At 54.3% G+C, this 20,823-nt stretch overlaps 1 protein-coding gene across 1 annotated transcript in view; it reads right to left on the bottom strand.

Moving 5' to 3' along the window:
- CACNA2D4 (calcium voltage-gated channel auxiliary subunit alpha2delta 4) overlaps positions 1-20,823 on the bottom strand; it is an 85,184-nt gene that overhangs the window by 45,259 nt on the left and 19,102 nt on the right. Inside the window, exons 17-26 of the mRNA XM_036865812.1 lie at positions 20,377-20,439; positions 19,532-19,612; positions 18,766-18,840; positions 15,345-15,431; positions 14,780-14,851; positions 5,190-5,251; positions 4,056-4,123; positions 2,159-2,204; positions 1,988-2,085; positions 424-517 (exon numbers count right to left, since the gene is read on the bottom strand). Of these exons, the coding sequence (XP_036721707.1) occupies positions 424-517; positions 1,988-2,085; positions 2,159-2,204; positions 4,056-4,123; positions 5,190-5,251; positions 14,780-14,851; positions 15,345-15,431; positions 18,766-18,840; positions 19,532-19,612; positions 20,377-20,439 (746 nt within the window). The remainder of the gene's footprint in view (positions 1-423; positions 518-1,987; positions 2,086-2,158; positions 2,205-4,055; positions 4,124-5,189; positions 5,252-14,779; positions 14,852-15,344; positions 15,432-18,765; positions 18,841-19,531; positions 19,613-20,376; positions 20,440-20,823) is intronic.

Below are 20,823 nucleotides of genomic sequence, written 5' to 3'. Positions count from 1 at the left end.
TTCCCCTCATTAGTACCTTACACCCTCCTGGCACTCACATGCACACATGCGCTCACACACTCACGTCCATTCATCTCTTCTTTCTACCTTCCTGCTAAGCACCAGAGCCCCAGGTGAAGGAGAGCAGAGGGAGAGAGGAAACCCACGGGGCTAGGACTCACGTTTGTACTGCACGGGGCGCCGACCTCCCCTGCTGGAAACGAGGCCCCAGTCGGCTTGAGCCGCTCCCTCCGGGCCCTTTGGCTAATGGGAGGGGAGGCGGCAGCAGCAGGGCCCTCGTGGAAGCTTTGCCAAGTCCCTGCTGTCCCAGGGCCGTCACTCCCACACCTTCCCATCCTCCTCTCAGGACAAAGGACACAGCGGGAGGCCCTGCCTCAGCCCAGGGACCCCAGGGGCGGGACCCGCAGCCCCACCCGCACGTACTCGGAGGTGTTGAGGGACAGTGCGGTCCAGTGTGCCTCCATGGGGGCCGTCACCACCGCGTCAAACAGCAGCTCCTGCAACAGTTCCTCGTCGCCTGGGGCAAAATACAGAGACCACCCTCTTACTCCCCCCGTGGTGGTCGGGAGCTCAGCTCACCCCCACCCAGGGGCCCTGAACTTCAGGCACGAGACGTGCTTCGAGCTGGAGGAGGTCGGCTCAGGGGGCCAGGAGGCCGCGTCCTCAGCCTCCATCGTGTGGGCAGAACCAAGGGACCGCCAGGCCTTTCCAGCTCCTGAGCTCCATGAAATCAGGAGGCCCACCCGCCAGCCGCCCTCCCCTCCCCCCCTCCCCCTCCCCCTCCCCTCCTCCCCCTCCCCTCCCCTCCCCCCCCCCCTCCCCTCCCCCCTCCCCCCCCCTTCCCCTCCCCCCTCCCCCCTCCCCCCCCTCCCCTCGCCATTGGGCTCCGTCGTGGCCACGCCTCCCCGAGCGCCTAAACCTGCCTGGGGCCTGCGCACACCCTGGTCCGGATGATCCCGCCCCCTACTTGCGTGGACGGCCCTTTCTTTACCCTCCGCCTCTCTAACACGATTCTTTACGTTCACTGCGGTGAAATCCACACAGCACACACCCGACCGACCGATAGCGTGCAGTCTGGGCATTTACACTTGCACAGAGACGGGCAGCCCTCACCTCCACAGCGCAACGTTTTCATGACCCCCGAGGAGATCCACTCGGTGGCTCCTTTCTGTCCTCAGCTGCAGGGACGCCTCCTGACGAGGGGCCCCCGACCACGGTTACAGCAGCCCCCTCTCCCCCTATGGCACCTACTCACGGCCTTACACCCCTGCATCGACACATGTGCCGCTTCCCGGTTCCCTGTCTTTTCCCCTAGAGCACAGGCCTCGTGAGCACGAGGGCCTGGCCTGTGGGTCATTGGTAGCTTCACTGCCCCTCTGCACCCCCAGGCCCGGCACAGACTTGTGGGTGGAATGAATGAATGAATGAATGAATGAGGCCTTGTCAGGCTGGCACGGGACGTGGGGTCTTCTCCCGGGTGGGACACTGATGGGACAGGATGACCCGTGCCTCCTTCCAAAGAGGAAGAAGAGGAACCACGTGGAGGGTGGCCCTGTGACTCCCCAGCTGCATTAGTGCAGGGACTTGGGGTCACCTGGGAACCCGGCTTAGGAAACACTCAACAGACACAGCGTCCAAGAGACAGGACTTGAGGGAGCAGAGCGTCAGCTCCTGGCTGGGGGCGGGGACGGACCTGATGGGCAGGCCAGCATCCTTCACTGTGGGAGCCTTAACGGTGCCTGGGTGACAGACGCTTAAGAGACCCCGCTCCCTGCCGTGGGGACACCTGTGCCCCTGCAGGTCCCAGCGCTCTCAGTCACCGGCGTGGCCCCGGTGAGGCTGGCTCTGTCCTCTCCTTCGGGGACTCCCTGCTCTCCCTAAGCCATCGTGAGGTCTGCAAATGGGGCCCCTCTTCCCACCGCCCCGCCCGCCGCCCAGCCCACTGTCCCCACAGAGTCCCGAGCTTCGGGGCCGGAGAGGCACTCACACTCCAGGGCTGGGTCCTGCCCGGTCAGGAAGCGGACCACGGCCTCCAGCTGGCTGAGCTTGCGGTGCTCGGGGTCGATGTCCGTGACGCAGTAGATCCTGGAACCCACGGAGCCCGTTACCCAGAGCCCACAGCCTGCTCGGTTCCCCCGCCCCGAGCCCCCGTCCTCACCAGTCGCTGGCCAGGCTCAGGTCCGGGTGAAGCAGGTCGTGCAGGCCTGAAAGCAAAGTCCACGCTCATCCACTGCCCAGAGTTTGCGTACCGAGTGCTCTAGAAGCAGCGTCGGGGAAGGGCCAGGCCGTGTCCTGCCTTGTTCTCAGGCAGAGCGGAATCTCAACCCACAGGATAGCGGGGTCAGCACAGATCCTGCCGTTGTCACTGTCATGTTGCTTCTGAAACGCCTTCCTTCCCACTGCCTCCTGTACCCGCCCGATGGGATCGCCCTCAAGGAGGCTTCGGCTTCCCTGGCTTCACTGTACCCAGCCGAGCCCCGGGGCCCTGCGTGTCTGTGGCGGCGTGCTCAGCACGTGTTTGTCGACCGACTGAATGGACGAATGCCCTCCTGTGCGCCCACTGGCGCTCAAAGATAAGCTGGTGCTCAGTTAAGGTCTGTTAATTGAAGGAAAGGATGATGGACATGTCGAGGGCCTCTGTGGAGTCACTGAACATGGTGCTGGACAGACAGACACAGGCGGACGGCCTTCCCCACCGGAAGCCCCTGGACGCCTGGTGGGTCTCACCACGGAGAGGGTAAGGGACGTACCCTCTGTCCTGCAGTGGTGACAGCTGGGCACGTCGGGGAAGGGGAAGAGAGGAAGAGGAAGGAAGGAGGCGGCCCAGGGGGTTTGGTTGTTGGGGGGACAGTGGGAGACAGGGAAGGACAGTGTCCTGGCGTCATGGACACGAGCCGTGAGAGGAGCCTGGGGGACGCTCCTCCTGGGACAGCTCCCGGCAAAGTGACCCACGGATGCGTCTGGGTGGGCTGGGGTCAGAGGGTGGGGCAGCACAGCCCAGGGCAGACCCTGAAGCTTCGGGCGAGGAGAGACGAAAAGGGGCCGGGGGTCACGGAAGGTCTTTAGCGCAGCACTGTCCAGTTTGGATTTATAGAAAGATCCCTCTGGGGAAGGTCAGAGCAAGGAAGACCTGCGGGTGTGGTTTCCAGGGGAGTGTGAGTGAGCAGGATGGAGGGGAAAGACGGGGGGATGCGATGATTCAAGGGTCGGAAATGGAAGGACAGACAGAATGTGAGGTTCAAGGGCTGTGGCCGCTTCGTCCAAGGACCTCCTGACACGTCCCAGGGCCCACATGGGTTTTGTTCTCCCAGGGCGCCCGGGGAAGCTGCAAGTCAGGGCGGGTCGGGGTGGAGGGCCTCTCTCCCATCCTCCTGCAGCGCCCCTCCCCCCATCCCCCTTCACATCCCACAGGCTCCCTGTTATGGGTGGAATTGTGTCCCCCAAAGATGTGTGAAGTGTCAACCCCAGTCCCTGTGGACGTGACCTTATCTGGAAATAGGATCGTGGCAGATGTAACCAAGTTAAGATGAGGTCACTGGTGTCCTGATAAGAAGGGAAAATTGAGACGCACGAAGGGAGGATCTGTGTGATGACCGAGGCAGAGATGGGAGAGCGGCAGCCGCAAGCCCAGGGCCTGTGGGAGCCGGGAGGGGCAGGAGGGACCCTGCCCCGGAGGCGCTGGGCGGAGCAGGGCTCCCAGAACAGAGAAGCCGGCCGGTTTTTGGGGGCAGCCCCAGCGAACGGCTACGGATTTGCCCACTCACCCTCCCAGGCCTCTTCTTTCCCTCTGCATGGTCTGACAGGTAACCCCCGCCCCGTGGCCCGCCCCGTCCAGCAAGGCCGCCCGGAATCTGACCACCTGTCTGGCAGGTCTTAGACGCCGCGGGTTGTGGCGACTGTCCAGCAGATCGCGGGCCCTGGAACCTGGGATGCCAGGCCCCTCTGGCCACGTAGCCCTGCCTGCAGAGCCCCTGCCGGGATGGCCCAGCCCCGTGTTCCCGGAGAAGCCAGTTTTCCTCCGAACTGTCCGCCAGTCCTGGGCGCCGGCAACCCACCTTCTTCCACAGACGTGTTCCCCAGGAGGACGTATTCGCCGTGGCCGCGGGTCAGCACCACTCCCAAGCTGTCGGCAGAGTGAAGGACGCCGGCTCACCACCAGCTGGTGCCCGGCCCCGCCCAGCCTCGTCCTCTGACCTTCCGAGCCTCCCACGCCCACGACAGAGCGCACAGCCAGCCCCCTCCCGCCCTGGCCCTCGGCGTCCTCTCCAAAACCCCGGCAGCACTTCTGTTTTGTCCTCAGCCTCTTTCCTGGGAAGGACCCTGACACGACAGGACAAGGGCCCCCTCCACTCTCATTTTGGCAGATTCACCCTGGACCTATCGGGGCCCCCAGGGATGGGGAGGGGTCTGTGTGTCCCACACGTCCCACAGTCGGGAGGCCCTTCCTGCCTGGAGAATCCCACCATGCCTTCGTCGGGAAGAGCATCGCTTCTGAACCTTGGCTGGATACCTGAACCACTTGGGTCGGGGGGCTTTACAGGGTACGAGTGCCCGGCCCACCCCAGGAATTCCCAGTAAGGTAAGAAGGAGGGCCTGGACGCTGGCAATGTTACAAGGACCCACAGGTGCTCCAGGCGCAGTCAGGGCTGGGAACCGCCCTTCACTGAGAAATGGGTAATTCAGAGAGAAGCCCCATTTGTTCCCTAAACTGTATGATACTAGAGTGAATATTTATGTGGTGGGAGGGAACCTGAGAGATCTTCAAATCCCATCTTTCATCTTACAATTGCTTATGTTTGCATTGCTTTAAATCTCTAGGTAGATCATGTCATTTAATCCACCCAGCACTGCCAAAAGACAGCTATTATTACCCCTATTTTACAGATGAGGAGCCTAAAGCACAGAGGTTAAGAAACTTAACTAAGGTCACACAGCCTGTGAGTGGTGGAACTGGGATTCCAACCCAGGCAGTTTAGCTCCAGGCCCTGCACACCAGGCTATACTGCATACCGGGCTGCACTGGCAAAGCAGGTGTAGACCTCAGAATGCAGACCTGAGTCTTTTTCTGTTACCACAAAATTGCCAACTACCTATAAGTAAATCCAGCCCCAGACCTGAAAGTCCCACCTGAGCTGTTGGCTTTCATGTTGCACCCATCCCTCCCCTGCAAACAAGACCCGGCCCCTCACCTGAAAGGCGTGTCACTGATGTCCGTGAAGAAGTAGTCGTTGGTCAGGAAAAGAACTCGCTTCTGGAAGAGGCACCAGGAAAGGTGCTTGCTGGGGAGGGAGCGCCAACCACCCCTCCCCTCCCTCCCTCCCCCTCCCACCCCCTCCCTCCCTCCCATGCCCCTCCCTCCCTTCCCTCCCACCCCTTCCCTCCCTCCCTCCCCCCCTCCCTCCCATGCCCCTCCTTCCCTTCCCTCCCCTCCCTCCTGACCATCCTCCTCCTTCCCGACCATCCCCTTCCTCCCTTCCCACCTGACGCCTGGTGCTCCTCCACCACTTCTTACCCAGCCCCGCCCCCTCACATCTCCTCTCAGTGACGCCACAGGCAGAGCCCCTCCCACCAGCATGCTTCAGCCCCTGGGGGTGTGTCTGACTGCAGGACCACAGTCCAGACCTGCGTTGTCCCATACGGGGCCACAAGCCACCACATGTGCGACTCAGGAGTAGAAGTTTCCTAGAGAGCCTGGGTGGCTGGTAGTCCCTGCGCTGGGCAGCGCCTGTGGTTCAGGTGGGACCAGAGAAGGCTGCCGGCTGGAGCGCACACCTGTACGAGCCACCTGCACGCCCCCCCTACAGCCGCCCCGGCTCTGGAGTCCAGACCCCTCAGGCCACGGTGCCCTTGACAGCTGCTCTTTCCTTTCAAAGCTGCCATTTTTAGGTTTAGTTGAACTTGCACAAGTCAGGGCATGGGGAGGTGGGCACAGTGGCTAAGGACGGGCAAGGGCATCAGACAGACCTGGTCTAAGCCAAGCCGGCCACTCACAGGCTGTGTGCGCCTGGGTAAGCGGCTTCACCCGGGCATCGCAGTTCTTGCTTGTAAGTCAGGAGTAACGAGAGCATCCCCTGCACAGGCCACTGGGAGGTAGGTGGTGAGGGTGTTTCTAGCGGGCCGGTATGGGAAGAGCAGGGCTCACGCCGGGCTCCGAAGCCCTGCGGCTGTGCCGTCCGCAGACACAGCGGATGCTTCCGGGAAAGCTACACACTGTACTGGGCTCGGGAGCTGTTCTTATTCCCTTCACCTCTTTCTGGCTTTTTTACTTCCATGTTGGAAACTGGAGTGAGATGTTGCAGGGGACATGGCGGGAGAAGGTGACAAAAAAGTTTTGCTTCTATAGGAAACCAGCTGCGGACCAAACCCAAAAGATCAGTTCCCAGCACGGGCCTCCTCCTCCATGACGCCCCCCTGCCCCCGCTGCTTCAGGCAGACCTTCTGGCAGTTGGGGGAGGCCCTGGGAGCTATGGGGCAGCTGGGGCCCAGCGAGGGCGGAAATGGGCTCCAAGTGGGGCTGGCTTGAGTCTGGAACTGGAGAGCATTTAAAAATTGTTTCCATCCTCTCTCTCTTTTTTTTTTAATGGAAGAAAAAGGTGAAATGCACACATCTAAGTGTGTCATTCCATTAGTCTGATAAATGTACACAGCCATGTAATTACCTCCGTGGTGGAGATACAGAATGTTTGCCTCCCCTGCAATCTCTTTGCTTCCTTCGGTTTCAATCCCCGCACCTTCCATGGGCGCGCTCTGTTCTGAGCTCCATCCCAGCAAGTTAGGTGTCCCTGTTTTCGCGTCACATATCCTTTTGTGTCGGTAATGTCCTTAAGACCCATCCGTGCTGCTGAGCGTGTCAGCAGTGTGTTCCTTCCCTCTGCCAAGTAGTAAGTACTCCAGTGTGGACACACCACGGTTTGCTTCTATGTTCCCCCCTGGGTGGTCATCTGTGGTGTTTCCAGTTTGGGGCTATTATGAATAAAGCTGCTGTGAACGTTCTTCTTGTGCACATGTGTTTTCATTTCTCTTGGTAAATACCAGGAATGGAATTGCTGGGTCATATGGTGAATGATGTTTGCCTTTATAAAACACTGCCAATTTCCTAAAGTTATTTTATTGTACTTTCACTAGCAATGTACGAGTTCCAGTTTCTGCACATCTTTGCCAGAATTTGGTGTTCCCAGTCTTTTAAATTTTAGCCATGATAGAGGGTATGAAAGTAGTTTTAATTTGCATCTTCCTGATGACTAAAGTTGCTGAGCATCTTTCTGTGGGCTTGTGGGTCATGTCTGTTCCTTCATTCGTGAAATGTCTGCTCAAGTATTTTGCCCATTTTTGTTGGGTTGTTAGTCTTTTTGTTGATGATTTGGAGAAGTTCTTTACAGTCTGGACACAGTCTGTGCCTTGCTTTTTCATTTTCTTAATTGTGCCTTTCGATGAAGTTCAATTTATCAAATGTTATTTAAGGTTTAGTGCTTTTGGTGTTCTAAGAAATCTTTGCATAACCTCAGGTGGTGAAGACTTTTCAGTTACATTTTCTTGTAGGAGGCTTACAGTTTTAGCATTTACATTGAGAGCTATGGTACATCTCAAATATTTTTGTGTACAGTGTGAGTGTGTCTCAACGTTTATTTTTTTCATACATTTATTCAGTTGTTCCAGCACCATTTGTTGAAAAGATTTTCCTTTCTCCATTGATTTGCCAAAGTGTCTTTACTGAAAATCTACTGATGACATGTGAGTTTATTTCTGGAGTTTATTCCATCAATCCATCTGTCTATTCGTATGTCAATACCATTCTGCTTGGTTACTGCAGTTTTGTAGTAAATTTTGAAATCAGGTAGTGTGAATCATCCAAATTTGTTCTTTTTTTCAAGACAGTTTTGACCATTTTAGGTCCTTTGCATGTTCATATAAATTTTAGAATCACCGTCTTCTATGTCTAGAAGAAGTCTGTTCAACTTTTTATTGGGATTGTGTTGGATCTATAGATCAATTTGGGGAGAATGGACATCTTAGAAGTATTGATCTTACAACCCATACACATGGTTATATCTTTCTATTTATTTAATTTTTTTCTTTGACATGTTTTCTGCAGTGTTATGTCATTTTCAGTGTAGAGGTTGTATATGTCTTTGTTAAATTGATTCCTAAGTATTTTATATTGTTTGATGCTATTGAAGTTGGAACTTAAAAATAATTTCATTTTCCAAATGTTTGCTCCTATATATAAAAATACAGTTGATTTTTATAATATTGACTTTGTATTCTGTGAACTTGCTCAATTATATGTTAGTTCCAGCAGTTGTTTTGCAGGTTCTTGGGATTTTCTATGTAAACAATCATCTTACTGTGAACGAAGAGAGTTTTACTTCTTCCTTTCTGATTTTTGTGCCTTTTATTTTGTTTCTTTGCCTTATTGCAAAGATAGGTCCTGGAAAGTCCAGTGCAGTGTTAACAGAAGTGGTGAAACCAGATACCCTTACCTTGTTCACAGCCTTAGGGAGAAAGTGTTCAATCTTTCATCATTAAAAGTGAGCTTTTTCACAGATGGCTTTTATCAGATTGAGGAAGTTTCCTTCTGTTCCCAGTTAAATTTTGTCAGATGCTCTTTCAGTATCAATTGGGATGACCATGTGGTGTTTTCCTTTAATCTGTTCATGTAAGGGGTAACTCCGCTGTGTGCGGTTGTTGCCATGTATCTTACAAGTTACAAACCCTACAATACAATGTCAACATTTTTGCTTTAAATAGTCAGTTGTCTTTTTGAGAAGTTAAGAAATGAATGAAGTTCTAACTTCACCCACGTATTTACCATTTCCAATGCTGTTCATTTCCTTGTGTTGATCTGAGTTTCCATCTGTGTCATTTTTCTTCTGCCTGAAGAATTCCTTAAGCATTTCTCCTAGTGATGAACTCTGATCTCTTTTATCTGAAAAGAGTATCTTTTATCTGTCTTTATTTCACCTCTTTTTGGAAGGCTATTTCCTCTATATATGGAAATTTGGGTTGACAGTTTTTTCTTTTGGTATTTAAAAACATACGTTATTGTTTTTGATGAGAAGTCAGCCATCATTCTTACTATTGTTTTCCCCTAGCTTTTAAAAAAGATTTTCCCAGGACTTCCCTGGTGGCACAGTGGTTAGGAATCCGCCTGTCAATGCAAGGGACACGGGTTCGAGCCCTGGCCCGGGAAGATCCCACATGTCACGTAGCAACTAAGCCCGTGTGCCACAACTACTGAGCCTGTGCTCTAGAGCCCGCGTGTCACAACTACTGAAGCCCTCGCACCTAGAGCCCGTGCTCCGTAATGAGAGAAGCCACCACAGTGAGAAGCCCTTGCACTGCAACGAAGAGCAGCTCCCGCTCGCCGCAACTAGAGAAAATCCCGCACGCAGCAACGAAGACACAACGCAGCCAAAAATAAATACATAAATAGATAAATTTATTTAAAAAAAAAAGATTTTCCCTTATCTTTGATTCACAGCAGATAGACTATGTTGTGTTTAGGTGTGGATTTTTTTTTTTAATTCTGCTTGGTTTTGCTGAGAATCTTGCATCTATTGGTTGACGTTTTTCACTAAACCCAGGACATTTGGGGCATTAGTTTTTCAAATACTTTTTTCTGTTCCATCCCTTCTCCTTCCTTCTGGGACTCTAAGGACATATGTTAGACCACTTGATATTACCCCACAGGTAACTGAGGAATAATTTTTAAAAAACTTTTCTTTCTGTTCTTTACATTGGATAATTTCTATCTGTCTTCACATTCACCGTCCTTTTCCCCTCCAATCTGCTGTTAATTCCACCCTGTAGAAACTTCCTTTCAGATGTTGTACTCTTCAGTTTTAGAATTTCCACTTGGTTCTTGTGCTGGTTTTACACTGTGTCAAATCAGCTAAGCTGGAATTACATTTTTTGCAGACTCACTTCCCTGTATGGTTCCAAATTAGGGCTGGCCAGATGAGGAGTCTGCGTGAGACTCGTAAGGGAGAGCAAAGCCGCGGCCGTGTTACACGCTGGAGGTGGGCACGGCACATCGGGCCCTGCGGCAGCTCACTCTGCTCTGCTGGCTTCCCTTCTTGGGACGGGCAGCTGCCACTGGGCCTCCTCCTTCAGCCTCTCTGAGATCTGAGCCAGTGAGCGTGCAGGCCCAGGTGAAGGGCACGAGCTCCTTCTGCAGGTCGCACGTCCTTGTGGCTGGAGACAGAGACAGAGGCTGGTTTTAGTTTGTCCTCATGGGTTCCTGTTCTTCCTCATGGGTTCCAGTTTGTTCTCGCTTTCCCCCACATCTCATCCAGTTTTCTTTCCCAATCGCTGGCGCTGCCAACCTACGATGACTTCAAGCTCATGACTAGAGGCAGAGACACCTGCCTTCTGTAGACATTTTTACCAGCTCCCCCCATTTCATTAGGTCTACCCCCTACAATAAAACCCTATATTCATATCACTTGTAGTGGTTCTGCTTCTTTGATTAAATCCTAAACATTTCTCTGCTGAGATTCTCCATCTGTTCACTCATGATGACCATCTTTTCCTGTAATTCCTTGTGCATATTTATCATATCTGCTTGAAAGTCCTTCTTCTAATTTCAATAGCTGGGTCATCTATGGATCACATATAAGACTGCTTTTTCTCTTAACTCTTTGCTAAGAAAGGAAACATCATCTTGTTTCTTCATGTGTCTGATAACTTCTGTCTACTGGCTATTGTGGAGAATAGGTTGTAGATACTGTCTTCCTCCAGGGAGTGTTGATTTCTGTTTTACTCAGCAGATAAATGATGGATGACCACCTTGATCTTGCAGAGACTTGATGACATTTTCGTTAGAGTGGGTCTGTTTCAACTTTGTCTTTAGGTCTCGGGTGAGTCCCTTGGCCTTGGGACATAGTCTTTACTCCCAAGGTGTAGTTCTTCTGTGCTTTCAAAGAAAGTTCCAAGGTGTTTACTGAGCCTCTCCACCCTGGTGTGACTCCAAATTTTCCCCACGACCACAGGAAGCAGTGAAGTCCCTGCTCTGACTTTCAGCTCTCCAGCTGTTGCCTAGAGTCTCCCTGGAGATGTGTAGCTTCAAGGTCAGCCAGGAATTTGGGAGGAACTTGCATACATATGTTAGGGCCAGCCCACCTGTGAATCCCTCATTTCTGGGGTACCTCCCCTCATTTTCTGACACTCTGGGAGCCCAAATTCTGTTCTCTGACACTTCAAGATGATAACAACAGATTTCTGCTTGAATTCTAGCTGTTCCATTCCTAATAGACTGGGGTATGCCCTTTGGGGAAAGAGCCATATAAGCGTACATCTCACCCAGTGTACTTCTCTTGATTCAAGGGTTGAAGCCTCTTTATCTCTGTTTCTGCCTGCTTTGGGTCACTTTCAAGTGTCTGTGAATGTTTGTGTTTTTCTTAATATTTTGTCCAGATTTATAATTATCCATGGGAAGGTTAGTCTAATGCAAGCTACTCACTTATGGCTAGAATCCGAGCTTGGAGATATCTTTTAAGGATGAAGCAAAAGGAAGCGAGAAGGGGGGTGGTGGTTCCTGAATCCTGTTAACAGGAAGAGAGCTGGAGAGGTTTGGGAGTAAAGAGGTGTCTGACGATCTCCTCCTTTAATAGACTGCCTCCCTTTGCTGGAAAAAAGAGAGAGAGAGTGTGTGTGTGTGTGTGTGTGTGTGTGTGAGTGTGAGGCGGGGGGGCCCCAGAGCACTTTAACCCCATCTCCCTGAAGCCAGCGCACAGGGGTTAGAAAGCAGTGGAGGAACGTGGGGGTGAAGCTGCCCTCAGCGCCTTGCCAGCTGCTGGCAGGTGTGTGGACACACGCGCCTGAGTGAGCAGGGTCCTTGGAACAACCCAAAGGCTGGTAAAGCCACTACGTCTGCCTGCCTCTCTCCCTCCCCCACTGCTAATTATTTGCTCCAAACTGTCAAAACAGCATGAGAATGAGCAAAAGGGTCCCTAGGATACTTTGCTTTTCTGGTTTGTTCTTTTAAACGTGTCCCAGGGTATCTGATGAGGATGCTGCTGATGGCCTAGAAATCATGGCACCTGCCACTGGCCCACATTTCGCGGCAAACAGCCTACTGTCAAAGCAGCAGACAGGAGGCCTGCAGGCCAGGTGAGCTCCTCCCAAGTTGGAGACCCTAGACACCGGGCCAGATTGTGTTTCTAACAGTTTTGGAGTTAGTTGCACACATTCAACAGCATGGATTCCTAGCCGAATCCTTCCGAGGGGCCCACACTCTGCAGCCTGCCGTGGCTCCCAGGCTCCCCAGCACTGAGGCTTGTCTGCTTCTCTCATTTGCATTCCTGAACTCGGCTTATCTGGCCCCGCAGGTTTTTGAGTCTGTGAGTCCTGCTCTGATCATGCTGGGGTGCTACCACTGTCCTCAGCGGCACCACCGTAGTTGCCTGTCTGGAGTTTAGGGGAGATGGAGAAAGGTCTGAATTAATCCCTGGGAAATAAGGACGCATGCAAAATCCCCTGGAGAAAATGACCAAGCAGGTTCTGGCCTGCCAGGAGAATGGCTTGAATGATAACGGATATTCCCACAATGCTCTAAGAGAGCCTCCCTGGGCCTAGACCTGAAGGGTGTTTCTGCTGAGGACCCCATAAGGTAGACATAGGCTGAGCTGAGGGAGGGGCACCATCACCAGGGCAGTGAGAGGCTGGATTCCACCACGGCGTCCTTCGTACCAGCAAAGTGTCCCGCCTACACGGGCAGGCACAGTAGCTTCCGGGCATGAGAGTAAAGAGAGGAACGACTGATTAAAGAGGGCTGAGTATGATGTAATGGGTGGAGGGAGAGGAGAAGACAGTGAATCTAAAGATGGGACAGAAAGGCATCTCTAAAGAGACTCGGGAAATCTTTAAGTCTGGAGACTGAGTGAAGAAGTCAGGGCCTGTCCTACAGGAAGGCCTTGCACAGCCGTGGTCGGGAGTGTGTGGTCAGAATCAGACCCAAACACGCAGGCTTGGAGATTGATCGTCTACGTCAGGGGTCCCCAGCCCCTGCGTCGTGGACCAGTACCAGTCCATGGCCTGTTAGAAACCGGGCTGCACAGCAGGAGGTGAGTGGCAGGCGGGCGAGTGAGCGAAGCTTCATCTGCAGTACCCCTCGCTCCCCACAGCTCGCATTACCGCCTGAACCATCCTCCTCCCGCCCCGATCCGTGGAAAAATTGTCTTCCACGAAACCGGTCCCTGGTGTAAAAAAGCTGGGGACCGCTGGTCTACGTCACCCTGGGCAAGTTTTTCTTTCTGAATTTCCTCATCGGTAAAATGGGGATAGGACAGGACGTACATCACAGGGTGTGGGAAGTGAGTGAAGGCTTCTGAAGTGCTTAGTCCAGCTTCTAATAAATGTGAGCTGGCATCGTCATCATGATTCGTTGTAGTAGAGGTAAGGCGTGAACACGATGTGCTGGGAAACTGTCCACCACGGTCATGACCACGGTCAGCAGCACCCTATTTCTTCATGTCAGAGCACCTCGTGCCAGGAAGCCTTTGTCAAATTGCAAATTTGACCTGGACGGTCTATTAACAGCAATGAACACATTTTGAAGGGATAGACAGCAGTTTCAGGAGACGTTCAGACTGCCTGGATCCAGTTAGGACCATCCCTCGGTGGCTTTGAGAAGCGTGAAGGCCACATGAGGACACGGCGCTGGGAGCAAAGAATGGAGGACGAACCACAGCCCTTCCTGCGCTGGTCTGAGTGAGACCTCGCCCTGTGCGTGGAACTCACATTGTAGCCTGGAAGCAGGTCCCACCTGATGTGCTCTGGCAGCGCCGGGTGGGTGGAAGCTCCCTGGTGCCCGTGAGCAGGAGTCCGGTTGGCATAAGGGTGGAGGCGCGTGGAAGAAACCTCTGCCGTTTCAGATCAAGAGAAGGACCTGCTGGGCCTGGTGGGACATCAGGGGTGTTGCCCAGCCTGCCCGAGGGAGGCCCCTCTCAGCCTGGAGCTCATAAACAGCAGGCAGATGCCACAGAAATGAGACGCGTCCCAGGGAAAACCAGCGCATGCATCTAAGAGGAACGCAGAGTTGCTTTCCTTCCCAGCGCTTTCCTGTTAGGCTTCCACGGAGGTCCGTGTTTGTGGAGGAACTTGGGTCTAACTGTTGCCGACCAATGCCCGCGTTCTCTCCGCAGAGGCCGATGGGCAGCGGGAGGGGGATGCGGGGGTGGCCGCGAGGGAGGAGGTGACATTTGCAAATATGTCAAGGGACAAAGCAGCATCAGTGCAAACGCAGTGGGACCTTTTCAACGAGAAGACAAAGTGGTCTTTTGTAAGCGATGCGCGGGTCTGTGGGGACAGGAATGGCGTAGCTGTGGGGACCCGTCTTGATTATCTGTGGTTGCCATGGGTGGAAATCGCTCTACGGAGTAGCAATTCTTTTCAACCTCTTCCCATATAACATGTTTTACAAGAGCTGCTAACAATTGGCAAGATTAACTGTCACTTTCCCCCTTTCCACCATAAACGACAAAAGGGCCAGATGGCAGGCGGCGTAGGGCAGAAGGAAGACTTGCGAAGGGCTGGGCTGGCTGCTGCCTTGCTCTGCGGCCCCGGGAACCAGGCCCTGGAGAGCGGTAGCTCCCCGGCCGGTGCTCCGTGGGGCCGATGCCCGCTGGGCCGGGCCCCCCACGAGGGCCCTCCAGGCTCCAGCAAGCTCTCAAGGCTTTAGCTCGAATTCAGCCAGGTCCTTGGTCACCACCGCCAACCCCAGTTAACCATGACGCCGCTTCCTGGGAGCAGACCCCAGTCTTTCCCTCGAGCGCCTTACCCCTCTGTCCAGCGGAACCTTCACGTCCATGGAGAGAGACCCTGTCTCCCTGTTGATCATGGCTGTTCTCAGCTTCAGGGGGAAAGAGAATAGAATTAGTAATAGCACAGATGATAGAATCTCGGCTCACACTGGATCACGAAGGCAACGAGCGCTGGCTTGGAGGTGGCCCCTGGGGACAAGCGTTTTCCGCTTTCTCCTGCAAGCAGGGTACAGGTGGGAATACAGACCTGCTGCCAGGTTCCCTTTAGCTGGAATTCTGGAGTTCACTCAGAGGATGCTCCCAGTGGGCTGATGGGCGAGGGAACACAGTGGCCGAGCCCTGAGACACAAGCTTTCCCACACCCAGGCCAGCCTACAACGCCCTCACACCCAGACTCTGTGGCTCACAGACGTGTGCTCCTTCAGCCCCAGAGGAACAGATTGCTCTCTCTGTGGACGGTGGGAGGGCTGCCCGTTAGAGGCACTGCTTCTGCTTTGGGCTGAGGGAGCGGGCTGAGCTCAGCGCCTGTGGCCCCGGGACCCGCCGTCCAGCCAGCCAACCCCCTCCCGGCCGCCCACTCACGGTGCCGGCCCGGTCCTCCCACTCTGCTTCCGAGAGGTCCACGCTGTTGTAGTTGGGCTTGGGCTTCAGTTTCTTCCCCTCTCTGTACTGAGTGGGCCAGTCAGGGGGAGAGACAGGAGGTTAACACAAGCCCCAGCCCTTCCAGAAAGCCTGTCTGGTGCAGTCATAACCCAGAGAACCTCAGCGATTCCTCGTGGTCGTCCGGGCCACGTTCCCCGCAAGGCAGAGCGGCCCTTGCCCACATCTGAGTCAGATGGTCTCCCGGCCTCGGGGAGAGCATCTCACACACCAAGGAGCTCCCATTGTGAGTACGCTTGTCCTAGTTTTGGACTCTCGTTGTTAGAAAGCTCTTCCTCATGCAGAGCTGAAATCTGCCTCCTTGTGACTTTACCCGTGGGTCCTAGGCCTCTCCCTGGAGCTACACAGAGAGCTTCCACCCGACAACCCTGAGGGTTTTCGGGAATGCTCGTCACGGCTAAGACGTCACCTCCCCAAGCTAAACATTCCCAGTTTGCAGATGCCTCAGCTTCCTCTGATTGTCTTCTGTTTTGTCAATGTCACTCTCGAAGCAGAGTGCCTGGGACAATCGCTATTTCAGATGGGGTCTGACCAGTGTGGGGTGGGGTGTGACCCGTGCAGACCAGAATATCGTACGGCTCTGACCGCTGCCTCTGATTCTGTTGATCCAGGACGGCTACCTCGCCCGACAGGTCAAACCGAGTTTTCAGCCCATTAGATTCCCTTGACCTTCCTCATGATGCACTGTTAAATCACAGCTTTTCCATCTTATGCTTCAGCATCGAGTATTTTGCACAATTTTCCATGCATTCCTAATATATTTCATCTTCTTTGTTCCAGCCCATTGTTTTAGAATAATATTTTCTGAAAGCTAATTTTCTCCCTTCATGTATTAGCCATACCTTCCAGACCTCGTGGCATCTCCTTCTGTGTTTTCATCTTGTTGATAGAATTTTTTTGTGTGCAGTTTATTTATTTATTTATTTATTTATTAAAAAATTTTTGGCTATGTTGGGTCTTTGTTGCTGTGCGCGGGCTTTCTCTAGTTGCGGTGAGCGGGAACTACTCTTTGTTGTGGTGCACAGGCTTCTCATTGCGGTGGTTTCTCTTGTTGCGGAGCACGGGCTCTAGGCACGCGGGCTTCAGTAGTTGTGGCATGTGGGCTCAGTAGTTGTGGCTCGCGGGCTCTAGAGCACAGGCTCAGTAGTTGTGGTGCACGGGCTTAGTTCCTCTGTGGCATGTGGAATCTTCCTGGGCCAGGGATCGAACCCGTGTCCCCTGCACTGGCAGGCGGATTCTTAACCACTGTGCCACCAGGGAAGTCCTTGTTGATAGAATTTTTGAGAAAGACAGAGCCAAGGACAGACAGATTCCGCAGAGCCCAATAAAGCCCTGCATCCAGCTTGACAGGACCATTCATCAACATTCTTTGAGTGTTATTATCATCTTCTGGCCCTGACTTCTCTCTCTCTGACACCAAGAGAGATATCGTCAAGTCATCTGCTGTTAGGTGTGCAGCATTCCCCAGGTTTAATTTGGTGATAGATCAAAAAAGGAAAGAGGATAGTTTATCATCAGGGTCATTAGGAATTAAGCAGAGGGTCTCTATTTAGCAGGACGAGGCCCCTCACAGATGCTTGAATGGCTGAAGTCCCCCATCACTGTGTATTTTGCTTCAGCAAGTTTCCTCTTTTCTCAAGAAAGTGTCTCCAGTTTCTTGCCTGTGCTCGAATGATGTTCCCATTCTTGGCCTGTTGAAAGTCTATTCTCATGACAAACAGCCCTGCCCTGCCCTGCCCTCCTGTTCATGGGCTGTGCTGCTTTTGAGTAAGAAGTGACCCTCCTGGTTCATTGCCATCTCCTAATCCCTGAGGATACCTGAAAGGTCATCCTGGGCCCCTCATAGGAAAACCATAATTCCGCTTCCATTACTCATATTTTGGGCACTGACATGGAAAGATTTCAGGCCAAAAGTATGGCTCTGGCCCCTCTTGTAATTTATTACTAGGCGTGTCCTCTATTATTTTTCTTTTTTAAACTCAACTATCATTCTCCCCGACCCCTGTCATGAACGGATCGCTCTCTCCGCAGGAATCCCATTGCGTCGGCTTTGCTGTATGGGATAATGTTCTGCGTGGTGTAGCTCTCTAATCGTTTCATTTGTGTCTGTTTCCTTAACTGGACCATAAATGTCTGTTGATAGCGTTCTCGGAGCATGATTAGGTCAGGTGTGCGATGGGCCCACAGTACGCGTTGGTTGCTTGAGACCTTATATTCATTCATCCACAGTACATAGATGCTGACAGACAGGTTTCGGACCGGTGGCCCTTAATTCTAAAAGTCACCTCCAGGGTCAACATTTTTGTTCTTTCCCTAATGAGTCATTTTCTTGGCCCTGGGGCTGCCCCACCCCGGACCCGCTGGTATAGGTCAGTGACCCATTATGGGTTCAGATGCTTGCTCAGCAGAGTCCGAACTGGGAAGAAGGAGTGGCCTCCAGTGTTCCTTGATCTCTCTCAACTCCGAACCCCTGGCGTTCCCTTAAATAGCTCAATCAGTGCCTTTGGTCACTCAGCGTCTGTCTGACCCGAACGGACGGCAGTGTGGCTTAGGCTGGTCTCTCCATGGCACCTGGGCAGGTGAGCGCTCGGAAAGGCGCCCTCAGTGCTGCTGTCCTCAGTGCCAACCTTGACTCCAGAGGAGACTGGTGGAGGGAAGGGTCGCGACGCCGCTGGGACCCCAACTCCCCTCCCCGCTTCCCAACAGCCACACTGGGAGGTGTGGCCACTACTGCCACGGATGGAGGCCTCGGGGAGCCCCCCGGCCGGGGAGGCAGAACCTTAGATAAAAGGCTGCTGCTTTCTCTCCTGGCCTCGGCAGCTCACCTGACGCAGGTGAAAATGCCATGAGCCCCCGCCTTGGGATGGAGGGAGCTGGAAGGGGGCAGGAGCCCTCGGGAACACATCCTCAGGGAGACCACCTCAGGGCAGCCTCAGCTCTCTCCCCACCTCTTGGGAGACGCCTCCTGCCATTTGTAGCGTTAACTCGGCACTCACACCCTTCGGGTGGCCCCTGGCGATCTGGGGACACACGGTCAGACTCCAAGACGGAGCGTGGGACGACTGAGGGGGTGACAGCGGGGAAGGGGACGGGTCCTCCAGGGACACTGCACACTCATGACAGGCTCCCTGGAGACTGGCTGCTACCAGTTCGTGTATTTCTGCCTTGTCTCTCCTGCTAGATCATAAACAGTGTGAAAACAGGGACCATGACAATTTTTTTCTTGTAGTCCATCGGGTTCTTAAATGGAGCTGAATGCGTGTTCATTGTTTTAACTGTCTTTATGAACTACCCCCAAATCGCATACAGTTAAGACCCCCAAGGCAATAGGATCGGTACCTACCAGGGGTCGAAGGTCAGGATGCGAGAGCATGTAGCCATTGTTGGTGTTCAAAAAGGCATAGCCGTGCACCCCGAGCTAGGAAGACAGGGATGGAGGGGGTCAGAGGGTATTTGTGCAGGAGGACGGGGGCCGGGCAGGGGGCGGGGCCACGGGCGGGAAGACCGCCTCTCAGCCCCGTTTCTCGGCCGCGAGTGTGAACGAGCTGGGCAGCTTCCAGCCGCTCACTCTGAATTCTGCGCCAGATGCTACAGTTGGCAGTGACCATAACAACGCACGTCACCACCTGCGTCCTTCCCGCCACTGCTCTGGGGCTTTGATTACCCAACCTCGCTCCTCCCCGGATGGCGCTACGTGGCCGGCAGGAGGACCAGGACGGGACAGAGGTGCCGAAGGCCACAGAGCACGTCACAGCTGCTGTGACCAAGCGTCCCAGGGGCCCAAGTTTTGGTTCCCCTGCTCTGTGCCCAAACGTCTCTAAGGGTGGGATGTCCGGGGGTGGGATGTGGGGGGCAGGATGGGATGTCTGGAGGTGGGGTGTCTGGGAGGGGGATGTGGGGGGCAGGATGGGGGGATGATGTCCGGGGGGTGGGGTATCTGGGGAGGGGGAATAGGCCGGGGCTGTGACATCGGGGCGGTGGTGAGGGGGGGCCGCAGGCCCCGTCCCAGCTGTGGGCTTGGCTGCACTGCCTGCAGGGAGCCTCCAGAGCCTGGCGGGGTGGCTCCCGGGGGGCCTGTGACCCTACCTGGGGGCTTGATCCAGGCTCACCTTGTACTGGGGCGCCAGCTTCATCAGCTCTCTCAGGGCCACATCAGAGCCCACCACACCCAGGAGGATGCCGTGGGATCGCTGGAAGGAAATGCCAGCTTCAGGGGGGGACCAGGCTTCCCATGCACGAGGCCAAACTGAACCCACAGCCTTTCCAGAGCCGGAAGAGGAAGCCACTTGGACCTAAGGTAGTCTTTGCTCTGCAGTTAGATTTTAGGCAGAGCTCCCTGGAATAAAAATCTAGAACCTACTAGAAGAGGCCCCAGGAGTAATCTCAGCCACTGGGAAGATTAATGTCCAGTATTAATATTTAAGTTGTAGTATTCAAATGAAATACAAAGTTGAATGAAATATGAACTTTCATAGCAGAGGCTTAAGTACTGGGACCCAAGGGCCCCTCATCTAGGGGGGCCCTGAAACACCCAGGGCCCACGAGGAGATATTCCCTGGCCAGGTGGAGGATGCACGGCTGTCACATTCCCCCACCAGAGCCTCTACGAACAAGCCAGGGCCTGCCCATGCTGGCAGGTTCAGTGCGCCCTTGCTGGAAGCCTGGCAGGTGACCCCTCTGGCCCTGATCCCCAAGCCAGGGTCCCAAGTCCAGAGCAGCGAGTCAGCGCCAGGCTGGATGAACAGAATCACGGGGCAGCTTCGGGAAGGGCGGACCCTGCCCCATCCCCTCCCGACCCAGAGATTCCGACGTGGCTGCTTGGGCACAGGGCCTGGAACCTGAACTTACGCCCTCCCAAGGCGGCTCTGATGCCGCGTCAAGAACCGCAGGCCTAAGGACGCCAGGCAGCGGCCGGAGCTCTAAGCTGGGCAGCCGCTCACGAGCACCCACTTACTGTCTCGTTCTTCTTGCTGAAGACAGGCACGGCCACGGTGGTCAGCAGCGCCAGGCTCTGCGCCTGCGGGTAGAGAGCCGTCAGGGGCGACGAGCGAAGGGCAGTGCCCACAGACTGGGGACCCAAGTCACCACTTCAACCACAACTCAGGGGCGCCTTCCAAGGGGAGGAAGAAACCCCCAAGGAGGCTTCCCTTCTCTGCATGAAGACAGCTGGGGGAAAGGCTGGAGGGGGGAGGCTGGACAGGGGACCGGGCTGACGTCACTTAGCGAATGAAGCCCTAAGCCGGAGCGGGTCCCAGAGCCCCCGAGTATGCGGCCCAGCCCCTGAGCACGCTCACCCAGGCCTCTGGTCTCAGCCATGCCAAGGATGAGGGTGCACCCATGGGACCAGCCCATCTGTATATGAGCCCAGAAACAAAGGCTCAGACAGTAAGAGGACAGGCTG

The sequence above is a fragment of the Balaenoptera musculus genome, chromosome 10 (genome assembly GCF_009873245.2).
Source record: "Balaenoptera musculus isolate JJ_BM4_2016_0621 chromosome 10, mBalMus1.pri.v3, whole genome shotgun sequence".
Classification (NCBI taxonomy): Eukaryota; Metazoa; Chordata; class Mammalia; order Artiodactyla; family Balaenopteridae; genus Balaenoptera; species Balaenoptera musculus.
The sequence above is the reverse complement of the archived record's forward strand: the minus strand, read 5'-3'. Positions and strand labels throughout refer to the sequence as shown.